General features: G+C 46.8%; 1 protein-coding gene across 5 annotated transcripts in view; it reads left to right on the forward strand.

Moving 5' to 3' along the window:
* Nucleotides 1-18949, forward strand: part of PLCL2 (phospholipase C like 2) — a 172634-nt gene that overhangs the window by 97640 nt on the left and 56045 nt on the right. For all 5 annotated transcript variants that reach the window (XM_072946018.1, XM_072946074.1, XM_072946193.1 and 2 more), the window contains exons 3-4: nt 7216-9702; nt 12183-12386. In XM_072946018.1, the coding sequence (XP_072802119.1) occupies nt 7216-9702; nt 12183-12386 (2691 nt within the window). The remainder of the gene's footprint in view (nt 1-7215; nt 9703-12182; nt 12387-18949) is intronic.

Below are 18949 nucleotides of genomic sequence, written 5' to 3' on the forward strand. Positions count from 1 at the left end.
TTTTCCTAGTGGGACTCAGTGTTCATATATGTTCACAGCAGCTCTGGATGCACTGTTTTGCATTTTCACATTTTTAACCTTTTTGTGTCCTAGCTTGGATAATTTCTGTTGACATCTCTTCGAGTTTACAGATTCCTTCCTTGGCTGTGCTCAGTCTACTTATAAGCCTATCAAAGGAATTCGTCACCTCTGATATTTGGGGTTTTTAAATAGCATTTCCATTGGACTGTTTTTTAAATAATTTCCATCCTTCTGCTGAAATAGCCCATTTGATCATGAATATTGTCTACTCCTCCCCTCTGCCCCTGTCCCCAGGTTCTTTTGTATATTAATAGTAGGTTTTTTGTCAGAGAAAACAAACTTGTGGTTCGAGAGGGGGAAAAAGAGGTTGAGGGGTAAATTGGGAGTTTGGGATATCTATATATAAAATAGAACCAATTTATATGGCACAGGAAATTATATTCAATACCTTGTAATAGTCTATAATGGAAAAGAATATGAGAAGGACTATATATACATGTATAACTGAATTGCTATGCTGTACACCAGAAACTCACACATTATAAACTGACTACACTTCAATAAAAAAATAAATTTAAAAAATAATAGTTGTTTGAAAGACCCTGTCTGATAGTACCAACATCTTGGTCACCTCTGAGTCTGCCTCTGTTGATTGGTTTGTCTCTTGACAGTGGTTTTTTGTTTTCCTATGTTCTGTGTGTGTGTGCTGTAATTTTCATTGAATGCTAGACATTAATAAAGACTGAAGTCAATAACATTTATGCTCAGAAATGAGCGTGGGTCTTATTCTCCCAGGTCATCAGTGCTGGGGGAGTTGAGTGGCTACTGTCTACAGTTGGTCTGGATTTGTTCCGAGCTGCCATTGTGACCTTCAGTGTACCACTGGCTGCAAATCCCTCTCCCCAGGGGCCACCATAACCTTGTGTTGATATGGGAACTAGGGTCCTAGAGGGTTTACTCATGGTTCCTGCTCTACCCCAGCTTTCATCTGCAGATGCCTGCGTCGGGAAGGGGTCTCTTCCCGCGCTCCTGCCCCTCCCCTGTGGTGCACTTGCCACGTGGTGCCCGGCTTCTGGTGGAGTTGGGGGTCTCTTCGTCCTCCTGGTCTAGGCTCACTCTCAGGCAGCTGGGTGCACGTGAGAGCTTCTGGGTGTTCCTGCCCTGCTCCCCAGGCAGCCGGCTCTGCCTGTATCTGTGGTGAGTCTGGACAGGAGACAGTTTTCTGCTCCTCTCTTGGTGGCCACAGAGTTCTGCTGAGTCCAGGGTTCTTCTTAACCCCTCTGGCAGTAGACCTTTGGCTGCAGAAGTAGGTGGATTTTGCTTGCCGCCTCCCCCAGTGGCCCAGGGAGACGAGGGGCTGGCTGCCATTCCTCCAGGGGCTAAGGCTTTTGCTTCCTGAGAGAGGACAGATGGGGAAGGAGGCAGAGTTCTTTGCTGTCCCCATCGCCTGCTGCATACCTGTGCCCTGGTCCCCTGCAGAGGGGCTCTCTCCTGCTCTGCCCCTGTCCTTCCCAGGAGCACCCGTGAGGGCTCACCTGTGAGCACAAAGTCTGCCCACGTCTGGGCTCCCAGTGACTCCACACTGGGCCTTCAGGATTCCCTTAAAATCTTAACCAATTGCTTTTATGTGCCTCCATGATGGCCTCTTCCTCCCGTGCTCTGCAAGATGGGGAAGCACAGCCTGGGTCCTGTCTCTCCCTGGAGGGGCTTCCATTCCCCGGTGACCGCAGTTCTCTGATGGATACAAGACAGGTCATGATGTTATTGACAGTCCGGCTTTTCCTGGCTCAGTGAGAGTGATGTTCTCTCTTGGCTTTCTGCATTCTCGACTGTCATCGGAGCTGGACTTGCCCGCATTCAGGACTTCCGATCACCCAGAGGTTCCCAGCCCATCAGCAGGCCAGGGAGGAGAGGGTCCTGGGGCCAAACAGCCTTCTGTTCCCTCAGGGAAGGGCCCTTCCACGGGACCGGGCAGCTTCAGCATTTAACCACACCTAGCTTTTCTTCATGTTATTTTATCCTTTTTCAGTGCATCTGATCTTTTAAAATGACCTTCAGAGTTTTTGCTACAGATCCTTTTCTTTCTTTCCTTTTTGCTCATCTTGGAGAGCACATCAAAGTTTTAAAGATGTATGAAGAACCTAGCGAGGGAACCCTGATGTGCCGGCCCGACCTCTCCCCTCCATTCAGAGCTGTTGTTACCGAGCCAGAGAAAGGTCAGGCCTTGCTGTGCTTGTGGGATGGGCCTCGAGTTGTTTCTGGGGGTTTTGCTTTGCTTTGTTAAGGACAGAATTTTCTCTAACCCAGCGTTTCTAAACTGTCTTTAATCCTAGACTCCCTTCAATAAACATAAAGGTCTCCAATTCTTTAATGTTACTTATAAATCAGATTCAATGCCTTGACTCAAAACGAACCAGAAGGATAAACGGCTGCTTTGTCCTCGCGCTGCGTCCTGGTCCTGTTTTGTCCCCACCCCCATATAGCATCATGGCGAGACTCGGGCACCGTCTGTGCCGGGGTGTGAAGCTAGATATTGATTCATCATTTTCTCGTGGTGTTTCTTGAGAAAGAGTCAAACACAAAATGGAAACAAATCAGTTTAGAAATATAAGAGGTCATTAAAAAAGAACAAAATACTGCCATTTACTGTAATATGGGTGAACCGGAGATGATCATACTAAGTGAAGTGAAGTCAGACAGAGAAAGACAAATATCACATGACATCACTTACATGTGGAATCTAAAAAAATTAAACAAATGAACTTATTTACAAAACAGAAACAGACTCACAGACATAGAAAACAAACTTACGGTTACTGGTGGGGGAGGGGAAGTGGAGGGATAAATTGGGAGTTTGGGATTAGCAGATACAAACTACTATATATAAAATAGATGAACAACAAGGTCCTACTGTACAGCACAGGGAACTATATTCAACACCTTGAAATAACCTATAATGAAAAAGAATATTTTATATATATACACATGTATAACTGGATCGCTATGCTGTACACCAGAGACTAACACAACATTGTAAATGGACTATACTTCAAATTAAAAAAAGACAGAAGAGGGGGAGGACGCAGCTCGAGGGGAAGAGCAGAGGCTTAGTGTGCACGAGGTCCTGGATTCGATCCCCTGTACTCCCTCTAAACATACGTGAACAAACCTAATTACCTCCCCCTGCCCAAAATAACATTTTTTTAATTAAAAAAAAAAAAGAAAGAAATACAAGAGGAATGCCGTAGGGCTGGGGAGACGATTCTCTCCCAACAGGACATGAGACGAGACTCAGACTCCGCGGGTGGGTTCTCCTGCTCCAGGAGGCACTGAAGCAGTTGGATCAGAGCCAAGTACCTTGTGACCAGCAAAGAAGTGAAGCCCACCTGTTTGTCACCTCATTTCAGGATGAGAATTTCTGAAATTGCCTACACCCATTTATGAAACTGCCACCTCTGAAATAGCCCAGATGGGAATTTTAGAGGCCAAAAGGCAGGGGCAGACTGCTGTTTAATAAAGTAGGCAGTCTTATTACAAATAGGCATGTTTTTCCATTGGGCTCCACGTGGCTATTTCTATTTTTTAATGTTACATGTACATTCTATAACCATTCTGATTCTCCCTGAGTTTGCTGTGGTGCAGAAAAGCTTGGGTAGCCTCCTAGTTCATCTCTTCCGTAAAATTATCCTTGGTACAAACGTGTTGTTCTGTAAATGAGTGTCATTTACATGTGTAAACAAATCTTTAGGCTTCTCTTCAGTTCAAAGCTTCATGATTCCTTATGTGGATTTCAGAATCGCAGGGTTGACAGGGAGGTGTGTTCTTCTGGAGGCTGGACTTCTTCCAGGCTGGGCGTCAGCTTTGGGTCCCTTCTCTCGGGGTGTGTTAGCAAGTGCTGATCAAGCAGCAGAAATGCCCCCGGGTCGGAGTTGACGTGTAGTTTTGTCCACTCACAAGCTTTGGGCAACGGGTACTTACAATATTAAGACCCAGTTCTGAAACGTCATCTGTACTTTTTTAAAAAAAGTATTCGGAGGTATCTCCATCTCATCAGAAACGTGTGTTTTTCCCCCCAGGTTTCAGGTGATGAGCGCCTGTAAGTTACATGCATTTAGTTCTCGTTTAGTTAAAAACCTGTATGTGTGGCACATACAGTTCAATCACTTTTTAATTTTACATTTTAACAAACTCACACTAAGAGGAACATAGCAAATAGGGGGTGAGGGTAGAGCTCAGTGGTAGAGTGCGTACCTAACATGCACGAGGTCTTGGAGTCAATCCCTAGCAGCGTCATTGAAAATAAAATAAACCTTAAAAAAAGAAAAGAAAGCAGGTCCCAGCCCTGCTGCTGCTGAACGAGCTCAGTGTTTGGCTGATGCCCCATTCCTTTGCTGCCAGGCTGGAAAGTGAGGGCGGGTGCAGATACGTAGGTGTGCGGTGACGATTCTGGGGTCAAGGCGGGCCGGTTGGTGGCCAGGATCTCCTACTGATGAAGCTCAGTTCTGCTCCCTCCCACACAGCGCTCTGTCCTCCTCGCCCTGTCCTCTGGGCTCTGGGGGAACAGTCCACCTTCACAGCCACCTGTGGCTTCCAGCTGGTGATCCTGGTCCATCCAGTGATGAGCGCAAGCTCAGGTCTGTCATCCTGTTGGTCTCTAAGCCGGGGAGAGGATGGGGCAGTTCCAGGCGAGAGCAGATTGAGGGGGAGGGAGGAGAGGCCGTCTCTGGCCAGGGGAGTCCCCACTGTCAGTACATCAGCCGGGGCTTGGGTGACCATCATCTCCTTCATGTGTCAGAGTCAGTGATCTGAAGTCACCGAGCAAAGCCTGGCCTGGCTTGTGAAAAGCAAGGCACAGATATGCTGTTGACATTGCTGCTTGTCCCACAGATGTGGGTGTATGAGCACATGTGCATGTTACTCACCTGCTGTGCAGTTTGGCTTTTTCCTCTTAATAAAAAGGAGACATAGCAGGGAGGGTATAGCTCAGTGGTAGAGTGTGTGCTTAGCATGCACGAGGTCCTGGGTTCAATCCTCAGAACCTCCATTATAATAATAATAATAATAATGAAGTAAATAAATAAACCTAATTAGCCTCCCCCAAAAAGGACAAAATACTGGGCCTTAAGGAAAAAAAAGGAGACCTAAGAATTAAAAATGTATCACTTACAATAAATTAGAAAGTGGTAGTTAAATATTAACCAATACGTTGAAAATGACAGAATAAAAGATTACAGTGTTGAGAAAGTGCTTTATGTCTATTTTAATGAATAAATGGATAGGCACCAACATTTATCTTTGTGATTGCTTTTTACTAGTGGCAGCTTTGAGATGTAATTTATAACAATTGCAAAATTCCCGGACTTAATTAGTATTTTTGTCTGTTAAAGGTAAATGTCTGTTTTTAAAGGTAAAGACAGCCCTCATTCTGAAATACAGGGAATTCATACATTTGTTTCACGCCCTTCTGAGTGGCTGATTACAAATTTAATTTCATGCTGACTTGCTTGAATAGAGAGAATACAGTTTCAGCTTTCGGGACGGGAACAGCTATAACACGGTGTATCTTAAGGACACAGTTATCGCAGCTCTCATGGCTCTTGCAGTTTATTATTCTGAGGATCCAGTGTTTTATCTTGGCAATTGGATCACAGAAGCCTCTATGGTTCATTTTGAAACTTTGAGGGAAATGATCCCCGTATAATTTAACGTTTTAGGTCTAATTACCTTCTGCAGATTGCTTCTGGAAGTATGGGTAGTCAAAACGTAAAAGTGGCTTTAAATTTCAGACTTAGAGAATGGCATAAGCACTTTTTAAAATGTGAAGGTTTTATTCAAAACAGATTTCTCTCCAGCACAGGAAAGGTAGAATGAATGCCTTTGTATAATAATATTTTGCACGTTGCTTTCTTTATGGCCATGAAAGGTATAGAACCCCAGCCTCCATCTCTGTTTCTTATTTATGAATATAATGACTTACTGAAAAATTATCACACATTTCAAGTACCTCCTGAAAGGCAATCACGTTTTAGGTTGAAATTGTGAAAGGTGTTGTAAGACCATTTGACCAATTTTTTAAAAAAAATAAATAAAAGTATCTGTCCAGGGAAAGAACTTAAATACATACATAGACGTGGAATCAGCACCAATGACATCGTGCAGGAGAGCTGAGGCGTCCGGATTGGTGATGCAGACTGCTTTACAAATAGATGCTGCCTGACTTTCTCACTTGGTGGTGTTAATAACCTGTGAACATCGGAAGAACTTAGGCGCCATTGTCTAGATGGCAGCCTGGTGCACGGTAGCAGGCTTCCATAAACCCATGTCCAGCACTTTAGCAGCTCCTCCAGCTGAAATCTGGGCCTCCCACCCAGACTTAATCCAAGTAAAAATCTGAAGTATTCAGGACCATGACGAATCTAATCTGAGATTCCAAAGAGCCGGGGACTTTTGCTGGAATTCCAACATCTACTCATTTGACACACAATGTAACGGTTCACACTTGGTTTCCAGAAATAGCCCAGACATCTTCATGAGTCCAGTTGGTTAGGAAGTGGCTTTCAACTTGATTGGACATTCCCATCCCTGGAGTGTTCCCTAAGCTGTAAATTCCTGGCCACCACCCCCTAGAGAGCTGAGACCATGAGGCTGGGGATCTGCATTTTAACCAGGTAATCCAGGTGATTCTGAGGAAAGTGGCCTAGTGACAACCCTTTGAGAAGTACTGGTACAGGAGGTGCACACACAGCAGGACCTGCTTAGCGGATGTGTGACTTGTGCACCTGCACAGTCTCGACACGCAGAGCAACCCTGCGCTTGGCTCACTGCTCTTCCGTGAACTTCTTGAAATTCATAATAATTTTTGAACAAGGAGTCTGCATTTTACTTTCCCCCGAGCCCTGCAAATGGTGCGGCCAGTTCTCTCCGCTAGCTTTTATTGTGTATTACTGGAAATGTGTTTCTGGACGTTCGTGGATTGCAATTATTCCATAGCAGTTCTTTACCTGTTTGTATTAGGCTGTAAACGCCAGGGCCACCTGTAAGCTTTGGAGGTGAGTATCATTCATTGCAGGACATACAACAGGAAATTCTAAGAGTATGATTTATCTCCCCAGGGAAGTTAAATTTTTCTTCCTAGTCCTGAGCATAGAAACCTACGTCTGTGTTATCCTGATGCACTATTATTTTTCCTCCTAGGATGGTACAAAACAAAAGAGAGAGCGGAAAAAGACCGTCTCGTTCAGCAGCATGCCCACGGAGAAGAAGATCAGCAGTGCGAGTGACTGCATCAACTCCATGGTGGAGGGCTCAGAGCTCAAAAAGCTTCGCTCCAACTCCAGAATTTACCACCGGTATTTTCTCCTGGACGCTGACATGCAGAGCCTGAGATGGGAACCATCCAAGAAGGACTCTGAGAAAGCCAAGATTGACATTAAGTCCATCAAGGAAGTGAGAACAGGGAAAAACACGGACATATTCCGCAGCAACGGCATTTCTGACCAGATATCTGAAGACTGCGCGTTTTCGGTCATCTACGGGGAGAATTACGAGTCACTCGATCTGGTGGCCAACTCTGCAGATGTTGCAAACATCTGGGTCACAGGCCTGCGGTACCTCATCTCTTACGGGAAACACACACTCGATATGTTAGAAAGTAGTCAGGACAACATGAGGACTTCTTGGGTTTCGCAGATGTTTAGTGAAATTGATGTAGATAACCTTGGACATGTAAGCCTGTGCAGTGCTGTGCAGTGTATCAGAAACCTCAATCCTGGCTTAAAAACGAGCAAAATTGAGCTCAAGTTCAAAGAATTGCACAAATCCAAGGACAAAGCTGGTACTGAAGTCACCCAGGAAGAATTTGTTGAGGTTTTCCATGAGCTTTGTACCCGACCTGAAATTTATTTCCTTTTAGTCCAGTTTTCAAGCAATAAAGAATTCCTTGACACCAAGGACCTTATGATGTTTCTTGAGGCAGAGCAGGGTGTGGCCCACATCAACGAGGAAATAAGCCTTGAAATTATTCACAAGTATGAGCCATCCAGAGAGGGTCAGGAAAAGGGCTGGCTTTCCATAGACGGGTTCACTAATTACCTTATGTCACCTGACTGTTACATATTTGACCCGGAGCACAAGAAGGTTTGTCAGGATATGAAGCAGCCCTTGTCTCATTACTTTATAAACTCATCTCACAACACGTACTTGATAGAGGACCAGTTCCGAGGTCCCTCTGACATCACAGGGTACATCCGCGCTCTTAAGATGGGCTGCCGCAGCGTCGAGCTGGATGTGTGGGACGGGCCAGATAATGAGCCTGTCATCTACACAGGCCACACCATGACCTCTCAGATCGTCTTCCGCAGCGTCATCGACATCATTAACAAGTACGCGTTCTTCGCTTCAGAATACCCTCTCATCTTGTGCTTGGAAAACCACTGTTCCATCAGACAGCAGAAGGTGATGGTTCAACACATGAAGAAGATTTTAGGAGACAAGCTCTACACGACATCGCCCAACGTTGAGGAGTCGTACCTGCCATCCCCAGATGTCCTGAAAGGGAAGATCCTGATTAAAGCCAAGAAGCTGTCCTCGAGCTGCTCCGGCGTGGAGGGAGACGTCACCGATGAGGACGAAGGGGCGGAGATGTCGCAGAGGGCGGGCAAGGAGAACGTGGAGCAAGCCAACCACGTGCCCGCGAAGCGCTTCCAGCTCTGCAAAGAGCTGTCCGAGCTGGTGAGCATCTGCAAGTCAGTGCAGTTCAAAGAGTTCCAGGTGTCGTTCCAGGTGCAGAAGTACTGGGAGGTCTGCTCCTTCAACGAGGTGCTCGCCAGCAAATATGCCAACGAGAATCCCGGGGACTTCGTCAATTACAACAAGCGCTTTCTGGCCAGGGTCTTCCCCAGTCCCATGAGAATTGACTCCAGCAACATGAACCCTCAGGATTTCTGGAAGTGCGGCTGTCAGATAGTGGCCATGAACTTTCAGACCCCGGGACTCATGATGGACCTGAACATCGGCTGGTTCCGGCAGAATGGGAACTGTGGCTATGTCCTCCGTCCGGCCATCATGAGGGAGGAGGTCTCCTTCTTCAGCGCCAATACCAAAGACTCTGTCCCAGGAGTCTCCCCGCAGCTTCTTCACATCAAGATCATCAGCGGGCAGAACTTCCCCAAGCCCAAGGGGTCCGGCGCCAAAGGGGACGTGGTGGACCCTTACGTCTACGTGGAGATTCACGGGATCCCTGCTGACTGTGCAGAACAGAGGACAAAAACCGTGCACCAGAACGGAGACGCCCCCATGTTCGACGAAAGCTTTGAGTTTCAAATCAACCTGCCAGAACTGGCCATGGTGCGCTTCGTGGTCCTGGACGATGACTACATCGGGGACGAGTTCATCGGTCAGTACACCATTCCCTTCGAGTGTTTGCAGACCGGCTACCGCCACGTCCCGCTGCAGTCGCTGACCGGGGAGGTCCTAGCACACGCGTCCCTCTTTGTCCACGTGGCCATCACTAACCGAAGGGGAGGCGGGAAACCTCACAAAAGGGGCCTTTCTGTGCGGAAAGGGAAGAAGTCCAGGGACTATGCGTCCTTGAGAACGCTGTGGATTAAAACCGTGGATGAGGTGTTCAAGAATGCCCAGCCCCCGATCCGGGATGCCACGGACCTGCGGGAGAACATGCAGGTATGCTCAGGTGCCCGGCTGTGGACCCAGCCGCGGGCCCGGCTGCGTTCCTCCTTGGTGCATGTGTGCATGTGGTTTATGAGTGGGTTGGGGGATTTCTTTAAATACAAGTGTATTTGATCCTAAATACTTTGTAAACTCCACTTAGTTATTAGAATGTTTACCACTGGTCTTTTTTTTTTTTTTAACGTCTAAATTTCTGAAACCACAGTTGCTATTGAAAACGCTGACAGCATGTTGGAAGGAGGCAGCCTTGTTGCATTGTCTCACAGGGGTCCTGGTCTCTGTTAACCACCACTCAGCAGTCCCCTGTCTTCTCTAGACGCCTGTATGGGAGTGTCTGATATTTCTGAATATTCCTCAGCTGGGACACACACTAACAGCCCATCGGAATGAAAGGGACATGTTCCAGTCCTGTCTTGTGGGGCTGCGATGCTGGGAGACTGGCGATCCCTCACACCAGCCAGTGTGTTTGCGCCTGTCTTGACTTTAGAGCTGTTACCTAATCATTTAAGTTAAAGACACGTGAGGCCTGTATTTATTAGATGGTGAAGATAATTACCTCTGAACCACATCTGGCTAAAGGTGGCCAGTGAGGATTATGTATGTCATTAAGGATCGCCCACGTGTCTTAACAGGACACTGGGGCCGCGAGCGATGCAAAACCAGGCAGGGAGGGCCTGCCTCCCACAGACGCTGGCCCTGGCTGGTCCCAGTGTGTGAGCACTCTGGGCCAGTTTGAGAACAAAAAACCAAAAAGGTAGATACATCTTTTTGTGTGTGTATATATATATATATATATATATATATATATGTATCTTTATAACGAATATGAGCAGAATGCCAGCAGCAAGTAAAATTAAAAGACCTTCCCGTAATAGAGAAATTGCATTTTCTGTTTGTCTCAGAGTAAATGCATCACAGCAATGTGGAAGGCTTGTCCCTATTTCTTAAGGTGATGTGGTTGGTGGACCTCAGCGCTGAGCGGGCCCCGCCTTGCAGTCGCTACTGTGCGCATGAAGCCGAGCGTCACCCTCTGGGGCCGCGTGTCTGCACTGACCCCCCCCCCCAACCGCGGCGTGGTCGAGGGTGCCTGTGGGGCACAGGCGCTGGGGCCGGGATGCAGCCGGGAGGAGACAGATGACTCTGGTCGGGGATGGGCAGCGGGAAGGGAAGGGGCAGCAGGCGGCGAGCTGAGAATAAACAAACAGGACAAGTTGGGAAGGTGGGGAAGAAATAACGGGGAGGAGTGATGGAGGGGCTCGGGACCCCCTTAGATCGCAATTAAAATTTATTGTTCTAGGCAGTCAACATCCAAGTGATTTGGAACAAAATGATACACATTTTGATGTTTGACACCCCCATTTAAAGCAATATTAATAAAAAGAAAATGGTTAAATTTAAAACTGGTTAGCAGTACTAACTCCAAGAACTGGCGTATCTGAGAGCAGAGGGCACAGGGCTTGGAGGGGGGCATAGATACCCCCACCCTCCCCGGCTGCCGCGCTTAGCCCAGATCAGGAGCCAGGTGTGCCCGAAGAACTCCTATTTCAGTTAGAATTTACCTGTTATTGTAGCCCAGTGATTAAGAGCATAGGCCTCAGCCTCTGTGGACCTCAGGTAGGATCTTGGCCCCCTTGCCTCCCAGCTGTGTGACCTTAGACAGGCCACAGAGAGAAGTCCCAGCTGGGGCTCGGCTTCCTTAAGCACAGCCTGGCTTGTTGGGAGGGTTAGCTGTGGTCATGTGTATTACATACGCCTCAGATGGAGCTGGCCCTTGGTCAGCGCTCAGAGGATGCTGACTCCTGGCATTTTACAGTGTGGGAGGGCCTTCGTTCATGGGTATTTTAATGGCACACCTCTGGTGATTAGAAAAGAGCATTGGGAGCAGGAGGAGAAGCAGTGAGGTCCCTGGAGATGGGACTCGGGGAAGGGAAGACCGTGGGTACCCAAGGTCTCCTGTGGGTAGACCTCAGAGTTCCCTTAGCTGTGCAACCAGCAGGCATAAACAGGTGAGAGAGACTCAGGTTTCTGCCTCCCAAATACTCCCCTCCCTTTCGGATGGCTGGCATATTTGATATTTATTTTAAACCTGATTTTTTTTTCTCAATCGTCACCTTTTTGAATGCAGAAGATTTTATTTTTTTGGTTGTTTGCTCATAATTACATAACAGCCTTAGCACCACTGTGAACTTTGATCTGAAAAGAGGCTTTGCCCTTGGGAAGAATTTAACTTATTTGCATTTTCTGTACCTCTGATAAATTGTCATGACAAATGTCTGTAACTATGTTTGCTTTGGAAAATAGCCATGTTTTCCCCCCCAGATAAGATAATTTTTAGCCACATCTGTTGTAACACTGCTAATACTGTTGTACCAGGCAGTCCAAGTATAACCAAGTGTATGTCAAGTGTAATAATGTCCATGAGAAGTTAGACACCAGGTGAATTACAGCGCGCCTTGTCTCTTCCCACTGAGCAGAATGCAGTGGTATCCTTCAAGGAGCTGTGTGGCCTCTCGTCCGTGGCCAACCTCATGCAGTGCATGCTGGCCGTGTCTCCCCGCTTCCTGGGACCCGACAACACGCCCCTGGTGGTCCTGAATCTCAGCGAGCAGTATCCCACGATGGAGTTGCAGGGGATCGTGCCCGAGGTTCTGAAGAGGATCGTGACAACTTACGACATAGTGAGTCCCTCTTTGCATTTTTCTGGAGCCTGGGGAGAGGGGGTCTTGGGACAAGAACCTGGACGTGCTTGGGGGCTCCTGCTAAGGTGTGCTTTCCTGTTTCACGCTTCATTTTTCCTGGGTTGTAAAAGTGATTCCTCCAAGCTCTCTGTATTTGACAGACTTGAGTGTTTCGTTGTTGCTGTCTTAGAAAGCAGGATTCAGACCCTTGCCTGAGCTGGATCAAATAGTCATTAGCTTTTCACAGACGTATCTGAACTGACTTCTCCAGCATAGTCTATTTTCCACGCGTAGATGATAAAGAATTTTTTTACTCTGTCCCCGCAATCTGCCATTGATTCACTCGTTTTTATTTTGTCTCATTTTTCAAACCGGCAAAGGTGAGAAAGTTAATTTTTTTCTAAAATGTATTTTAAGTACCATGGGGGGGAGATGCTCCTGTCACGTGACTCTGCTGTGTGATGCTTTCCTGCCTCACAGCAGCTGCACTGAGATGCCTGTGATTGGTTTGGTTTGGGTGGGGAGGGGTGTGTAATTAGGTTTATTTATTTATTTTAATGAAGGTACTGGGGATTGAATCCAGGACCTCGTGCATGCTAAGCACGCGCTCTACCACTGAGCTATACCCTCCCTAATGCCTGTAATTTGTAATCAGCTCGACATTAATGAGGTAGCCTCAGGACCCTAGAGTACTACATTTTGCACTTAAGGTATGTCCTGCATTTTCTTAATTGCATCCTGTTCTTGCTGCATGTTTTGATTTATCGTAATCCTAAGGGAGGCATCGGTGGGTGGACAGCACTTGTTTCCAGCTCACAGTGTACAGGACCCATGGTGAGCACTGGCAGCTCCTCTCCGGCAGGTCAGGGCCAAGGGTGGCGTTGGACAGCCAGTCCCCTCCCAGATGGGCGAGGCAGTCAGCTGTTACCATTCCGGGTGCTGGGAAGTAAGAGGCCCCACCCAGCACCTCCCCACCACACACACACACACCAAGGACACGAGCGAAGGCCGCAGAAACATGGGGCTGCTTCTGATGTAGCCCGCTACGGTCTGAGACAAATCAGGATAGGTGTCGTAACCTTAACAGAAATACCTCTTACTGTTCTATAAACTGATCTGAAAGCTGCAGTTCAGAGGGATTTATACCACTTAAAGGAAAGAAAAAAATGCTTTAGGTCAGCATTTCCCACAGTGTGTGCCGAGGAACCTCGGTTTCCTAGGATGTTAATACGTATCACGTGGGGGAAAGGGTTCCATGTTGGAATGATTTAGGGAAATACTGGTTTGACCACAATTAATCCGCTGTCTTTACTGCAGGACTGCTCAGGGCCTTTTACGGGCTGGCACAGTGATTTCCCGAAGGGTGATGGAGATCACATATTGGCTTGGCCATGGGGCACAATTTCCAAAAACCAGAGTTCAGAAGGATTTTTGTTCTTGAGCTTCTTCACTTCTTGGGTGAAGAAATCTCTGGGTGCAGAAGATCTGGAAGCACAAATCAGAAGAAAGCAATATCTTTTTTGCTGTCTCTCTTTTCCCCAGATTTGAGAAACAGTTGCCGCACATGTACAAGTTTGAGGCGTGCAGCATGACGGTTTGATGTCTGTATACTGTGGAATGATGACCACCGTAGGTCCAGCTAACATCTGGCTTCTCATACAGATACAGGTTTTAAAAAAACAAAAGGAAAAAAATTCTCCCTGGCATGAGAGCTCTGAGGCTTTACTCTCTTAGCGCCTCCCCGATCTATCCGTCGTCACGTTGTATATTTCGTCTCTGATTTACCTTATAACTGGAAACGTCTGCCTTTGACCACCTCCTTCAGGTCTCCCTTTCTCCACCCTCCACTTTTGGTAACCACAAGTCTGATCTCCTTTTCTAAGAGTTTGATATGTTTTTGTTTCTAAGTCTCCATATGTAAGTGAGATCATACAGTATTTGTCTTTCTCTGACTTACTTGACTTAGCGTGGTATCTTCGAGGTCCATCCATGTTGTCGCAAATGGTAAGATCTCCTCGTTCTTTATGACGGAGTAATATTCCATTATATGTATTTATGCATAGATGTCCATCAGTAGACACTGAGGCTGCTTCCATGTCTTGGCTGTTGTAGACAGTGCTGCTGTGAACATGGGGGTGCAGGTGTCTTTCTGAGTTAGTGTTTTCATTGCCTTTGGATATATTCCCAGAAGGAGAGTTGCTGGATCATATGGTAGTTCTATTTTTAATTTTCTGAGGATCCTCCACGCTGTTTTCCATAGTGGCTGTGCCAATTTACTTTCCCACCTAGAATAATACAGGCTTTTTAAAACAGTGTATCAGTTTGTACCTTTTAAAAAAGTGGTGCTTGACCTTTCTCCTGGGTTCCTATGCAGCAGGCACACGCTGTAGCAGGTGTTTATCACTCTCAGCTAGTCCTGGCTTCGAGTTCACAGTGATGTCCAAGAAATAAGGACGGACCATTGCACCGACCCTGCAGACAAACCTCGGGGGTGGCAGTCGACCTGCAGAAAGGAGGGAGGCGGGGGGCGAATGTGTGCAGTGAACATGGGGGAGCAACGTGCTGGGTGCTGGAGGGGCCTCACAGAGGGGCATGAGGGGCCCTGTCCAGGGAGCCGGCCAGGCTGCTAGGACGGCAGCTGGGGGACCAGACCTGAGCAGCGTGTGCTGAGATTCCTTTGCGGGGGGAAAAGGAAAGATGAGAAAAAGTGAAAAAGTTTGAAAAGCTCTTCCATGCTGTTATTCGGGCTACTTAGTTCCTAACGCTCTATGTTTTATGAGAAGAAGCCAAAAGAAGTAGCTGATGGTTGTAAATGCTTTTGAAATGTAAGCTACAAATAAAATCCTCAGACACTTTGCTGACCTTTGGGGTGAGCAGTGTCTAAGGTGACCCCCCCATAGGTGTGTCACTGCGCACGCAGGGACGTGTCCTCACGGTGACCTTTTTAAGAGGAGCCTCCTGAGGGTGGGGGTGCGGTGCCCCCCGCAGGTGATACCTGGTGGGGGGCTGAGTGCCGGTCTGGGGCAGGAGTGTGGTCGTGGCTGGGGCAACACTGACACTGCCCCCTAATAGCCCCCACAACATCACTTGGCCCAGGAAGGGCTTGGCATTCCTTGTTCCCTGGACCAGTGAATGATAGCACTCACTACGTAACTCTTGTTTGCATATAACTTTATAATTGTGTTCCTGGAGACATGATAAGACAACGTATTTGCCAGTTTAAATTTTTGAAATTGCGAAATTAATCTTCCATAATGTTTAATTGAAATAGTGGTGCCTGCCGCATGGTACCCCAGGCTTTATTGATTTGTTCTGTTGTCAATTCCACCTGAGAAACTGAGCCATAAAATATTGAAAATTAAATTCAAATCTTTATAATTTGAATTTTAAACATCTTAATATTGCTACGGTGATATTATAACTCTTGTAATGTTTTACAGGCCATGTTTTTAGTGACCTAATGGTTTCTCACCCTGTGACAATTAACTTATTAAGGCTAGCTAATGGAATTGACCAAGTATTGACGGGAAATGTACTAAGGTCTTGGGTAGCCTTGATTTTTGTACTGTTACATTGCACTTAACCCAAAATGAACCTTAGAAATAAGATCCTGTTTCATCTTGTTGACTTCCCATTTATAGTTTGAAGACTCCAAATGAGAAGTTAGTGTGGTTTGAGAAATCCTGCCCCCGCCCCAGAAGTCCAGTGTCACTGCTCATTCACATCGCTGAAGCTCGCTCTCCAGTGAGGACAGGACTGTGCGGTCCTAAGAGTGTATAGATGTGTATCTGTGCTCCCGAGATTGGAATTGCTTTTCTGTGTCTGAACTCTTATTACTAAACTAGTGCATCAGACACTTGCCAGTGTCCTTGTGGGAAAGGAGGCTGCAGGGGAGGGGTTGGCCATGGGAACATGGACATCGTGGAAGCCAGTATAGAGACCAGGAAAGAGTGCCCTGCTCAGGGCGGCCCCCCAGCCCGGTTTTCCTGGGACAGACCCTGCTGATACACCTGCTGTCCCAGCGGGGCCAGTGCTTCGGTGTGTCCCTGTTTAGGTGATTAGTTGTCCGGCCACCCTGCCCACGGCCCCCGGATTGTCCTGGCGGTGCTTGTGATTACCAGCAGGCCTTCAGAGCTGCCCGGGTGGTGGCTTTTCCCCAGTTGGTGGTTCCTCCTTGGATCCTGGAAGTGGGGAGGTTTGAGCCGGGGACCTACCTAGCTCAGGAGGCGGCTGTCAAACCATTCAGGAACAGAGGAGAAAGAGGGTACAGACACCTTCTTAGACGAGGCAGACGGGTAGAATGGGGTGGGGTGTGCAGAGTGGGACTGGCTGTGAGCGGTCAGACACGTGAGGCTTTCCTTCCCTTGAGGCGTTCACCGTTCAGTGGAAGAGATGACATGTGTCCATAGGCAGTGAGGCGACAGAGAGCTGTCTTGAAATAATGTGAACACATGATTTGAATGTTCATGGGAGAGAATGGTCAGTTTCAAGGTTAAGAAACCCTAGCCTTCGAGCTAGACCTTTAAGGAGGAGTCGGAGTCAGCAGGCAAGCACGAGAAGGAGACTGTCACAAGCTGGGTTCTCAGAAATGAGAAGCATGTATCCTGGGAAACGGAAGTGTGGCCCGTGGGAGTTCTTGCACCGTTGCTCAGCAGCAAAGGGCTGGACTCAGGATGAGGCACTGTGGACTGCGGGAGGGCTAGGGTGAAGGAGACTTAGGCAGCTGAGTGCCTTGATTTTGCAGATGAGAACACAGAAACCCTGTGGTCCCTCACACTAATGGCAGAACCAGGTTTAGAGCCCGACTAGTCTCTTTGTCTAGTCTTTTTTCTGTGATCAGGTCAGGAAAACTAGGCACACACGGTAGGTGGATGGATGATCAAATCCAATAATAATAACCTGAAGGTGTTCAGGTGGGGCTCTCGAAGTCATAGGTACCTTATTTGTGATTCTCACTCCTCTTAAAGGTAGAGAAGAATTCGTTTTGCATAGTTTGGTGTCTATTAGAAGGCAGGTTCAATGAGCTTAAGGAGGATTGTATTCAGTAGATCAGATGCCACTCAAAGAAGTCTGACTGTGAGTCTCTGAACATATCTTTCATGTGATTGCTTGAGAAAACAGAACATTTAAATATTATACTTAAAATGTGTGTAAATGGACTTGAATGCATCCACTGGTGAGAATCAGAGAACGACTGAGCTTGCTGTCTCATGTGGTTAAAGGCTGGGTCGGAGAACATAAGGACTGTGTAACCTGAGTCAAAGAGAGTCTAGTGAGGAAGTGGTTTCTCTGCATAACACACGACGCTCCTGAGTGGATGTGCCAGGCGTTCCAGTACCATCTCCCCTCTCCCATCCACGCAGGGGATCTCAGTCATTATCTTTTTAAACTAAAGCTTTCACCATCCCCTTGTTTTTCTTTATTGAAGGATAGTCAGTTTACAATGTTGCGTCAGTTTTTGGTGTATAGCATAATGTTTCAGTCATACATATACACATTCCTTTTCATAATCTTTTTCATTACAGGCCATTACAAGATATTGAAAACAGTTCCCTGTGCTGTACAGTAGGACCTAGTTGTTTATCTAGTTTATGTATAGTAGTTACTATGTATATAATTAGTAGTCTATTTTATATATAGTATATCTGCAAATCCCAAAGTCCCAGTTTATCCCTTCCCACCCTCTCTGTCCCCTGGTAACCATAAGTTTGTTTTCTATGTCTGTGAGTCCTTTAATGTTGATGAAAGTAATAATTCAGCTCTCTAGTTACCTTCGTTTATTAGTTTCAGATTTACCATCTGCTTGAGGCTTAAAATTTTTTAAAAAATTTATGAGGTCTGTACTAACACATAGAGACCAAGAAGTCAGCATTCTTCCTCTACAGAGAGCACACACTGGGCGTTTAAATGTCCTATGAAGTGTTACGTAAAGAGAAAGCTCTCTGTAGAATTCTTTCACTGGACTTTGAGGATGTTATTTTAAGTGAAATGAGCCGGACATGGAAAGACACGTACCACGTGATTCCACTCATATGAGGAATCTGAAATAGTTGGGTTCTTAAAATCAGAGACAAGGTTGGGAGTTACCAGGGGCGGGAAGGAGGGAGAAATGGGGAGTTAGTAACCAGCAGGCGGGAGGTTTCAGATGAGTGAGATGAACTAGCTCTCAAGATTTGCGCACAGCCAGGCGCCTACACCCAGCAGTGATGCGCTGTACACTTAACACCCGTTAAGAGGGCAGATCTCATGCCAAGTGTTCTGATCCCAGTGAACATTCTGTAAAGAAAAAAAGTTTTGCCTTGATTTTGCTGCAGTTTCTCTGCAATACGGAATATGCCGCAGTCATTGTAATTAAATTGAGGACGAAGTTGCAGGGGAGGAGAAGGAGAGAAGAGCAAAAAGTCAAGGAAATGATGCCCCACCCCGTTGCAGGCAGCCTGGTAGCTCCCAGACAGGGCAGCGGACTCTCGGCCGCACCTGCTGGCTCAGGCATTATCTCAGAATTCATTCTTGTCCCTGCGCTTCCTTTGTCTCTACTTTCTATCTGAAATGAATTTGTTTCG

Source organism: Vicugna pacos, chromosome 1, assembly GCF_048564905.1.
Source record: "Vicugna pacos chromosome 1, VicPac4, whole genome shotgun sequence".
NCBI lineage: Eukaryota > Metazoa > Chordata > Mammalia > Artiodactyla > Camelidae > Vicugna > Vicugna pacos.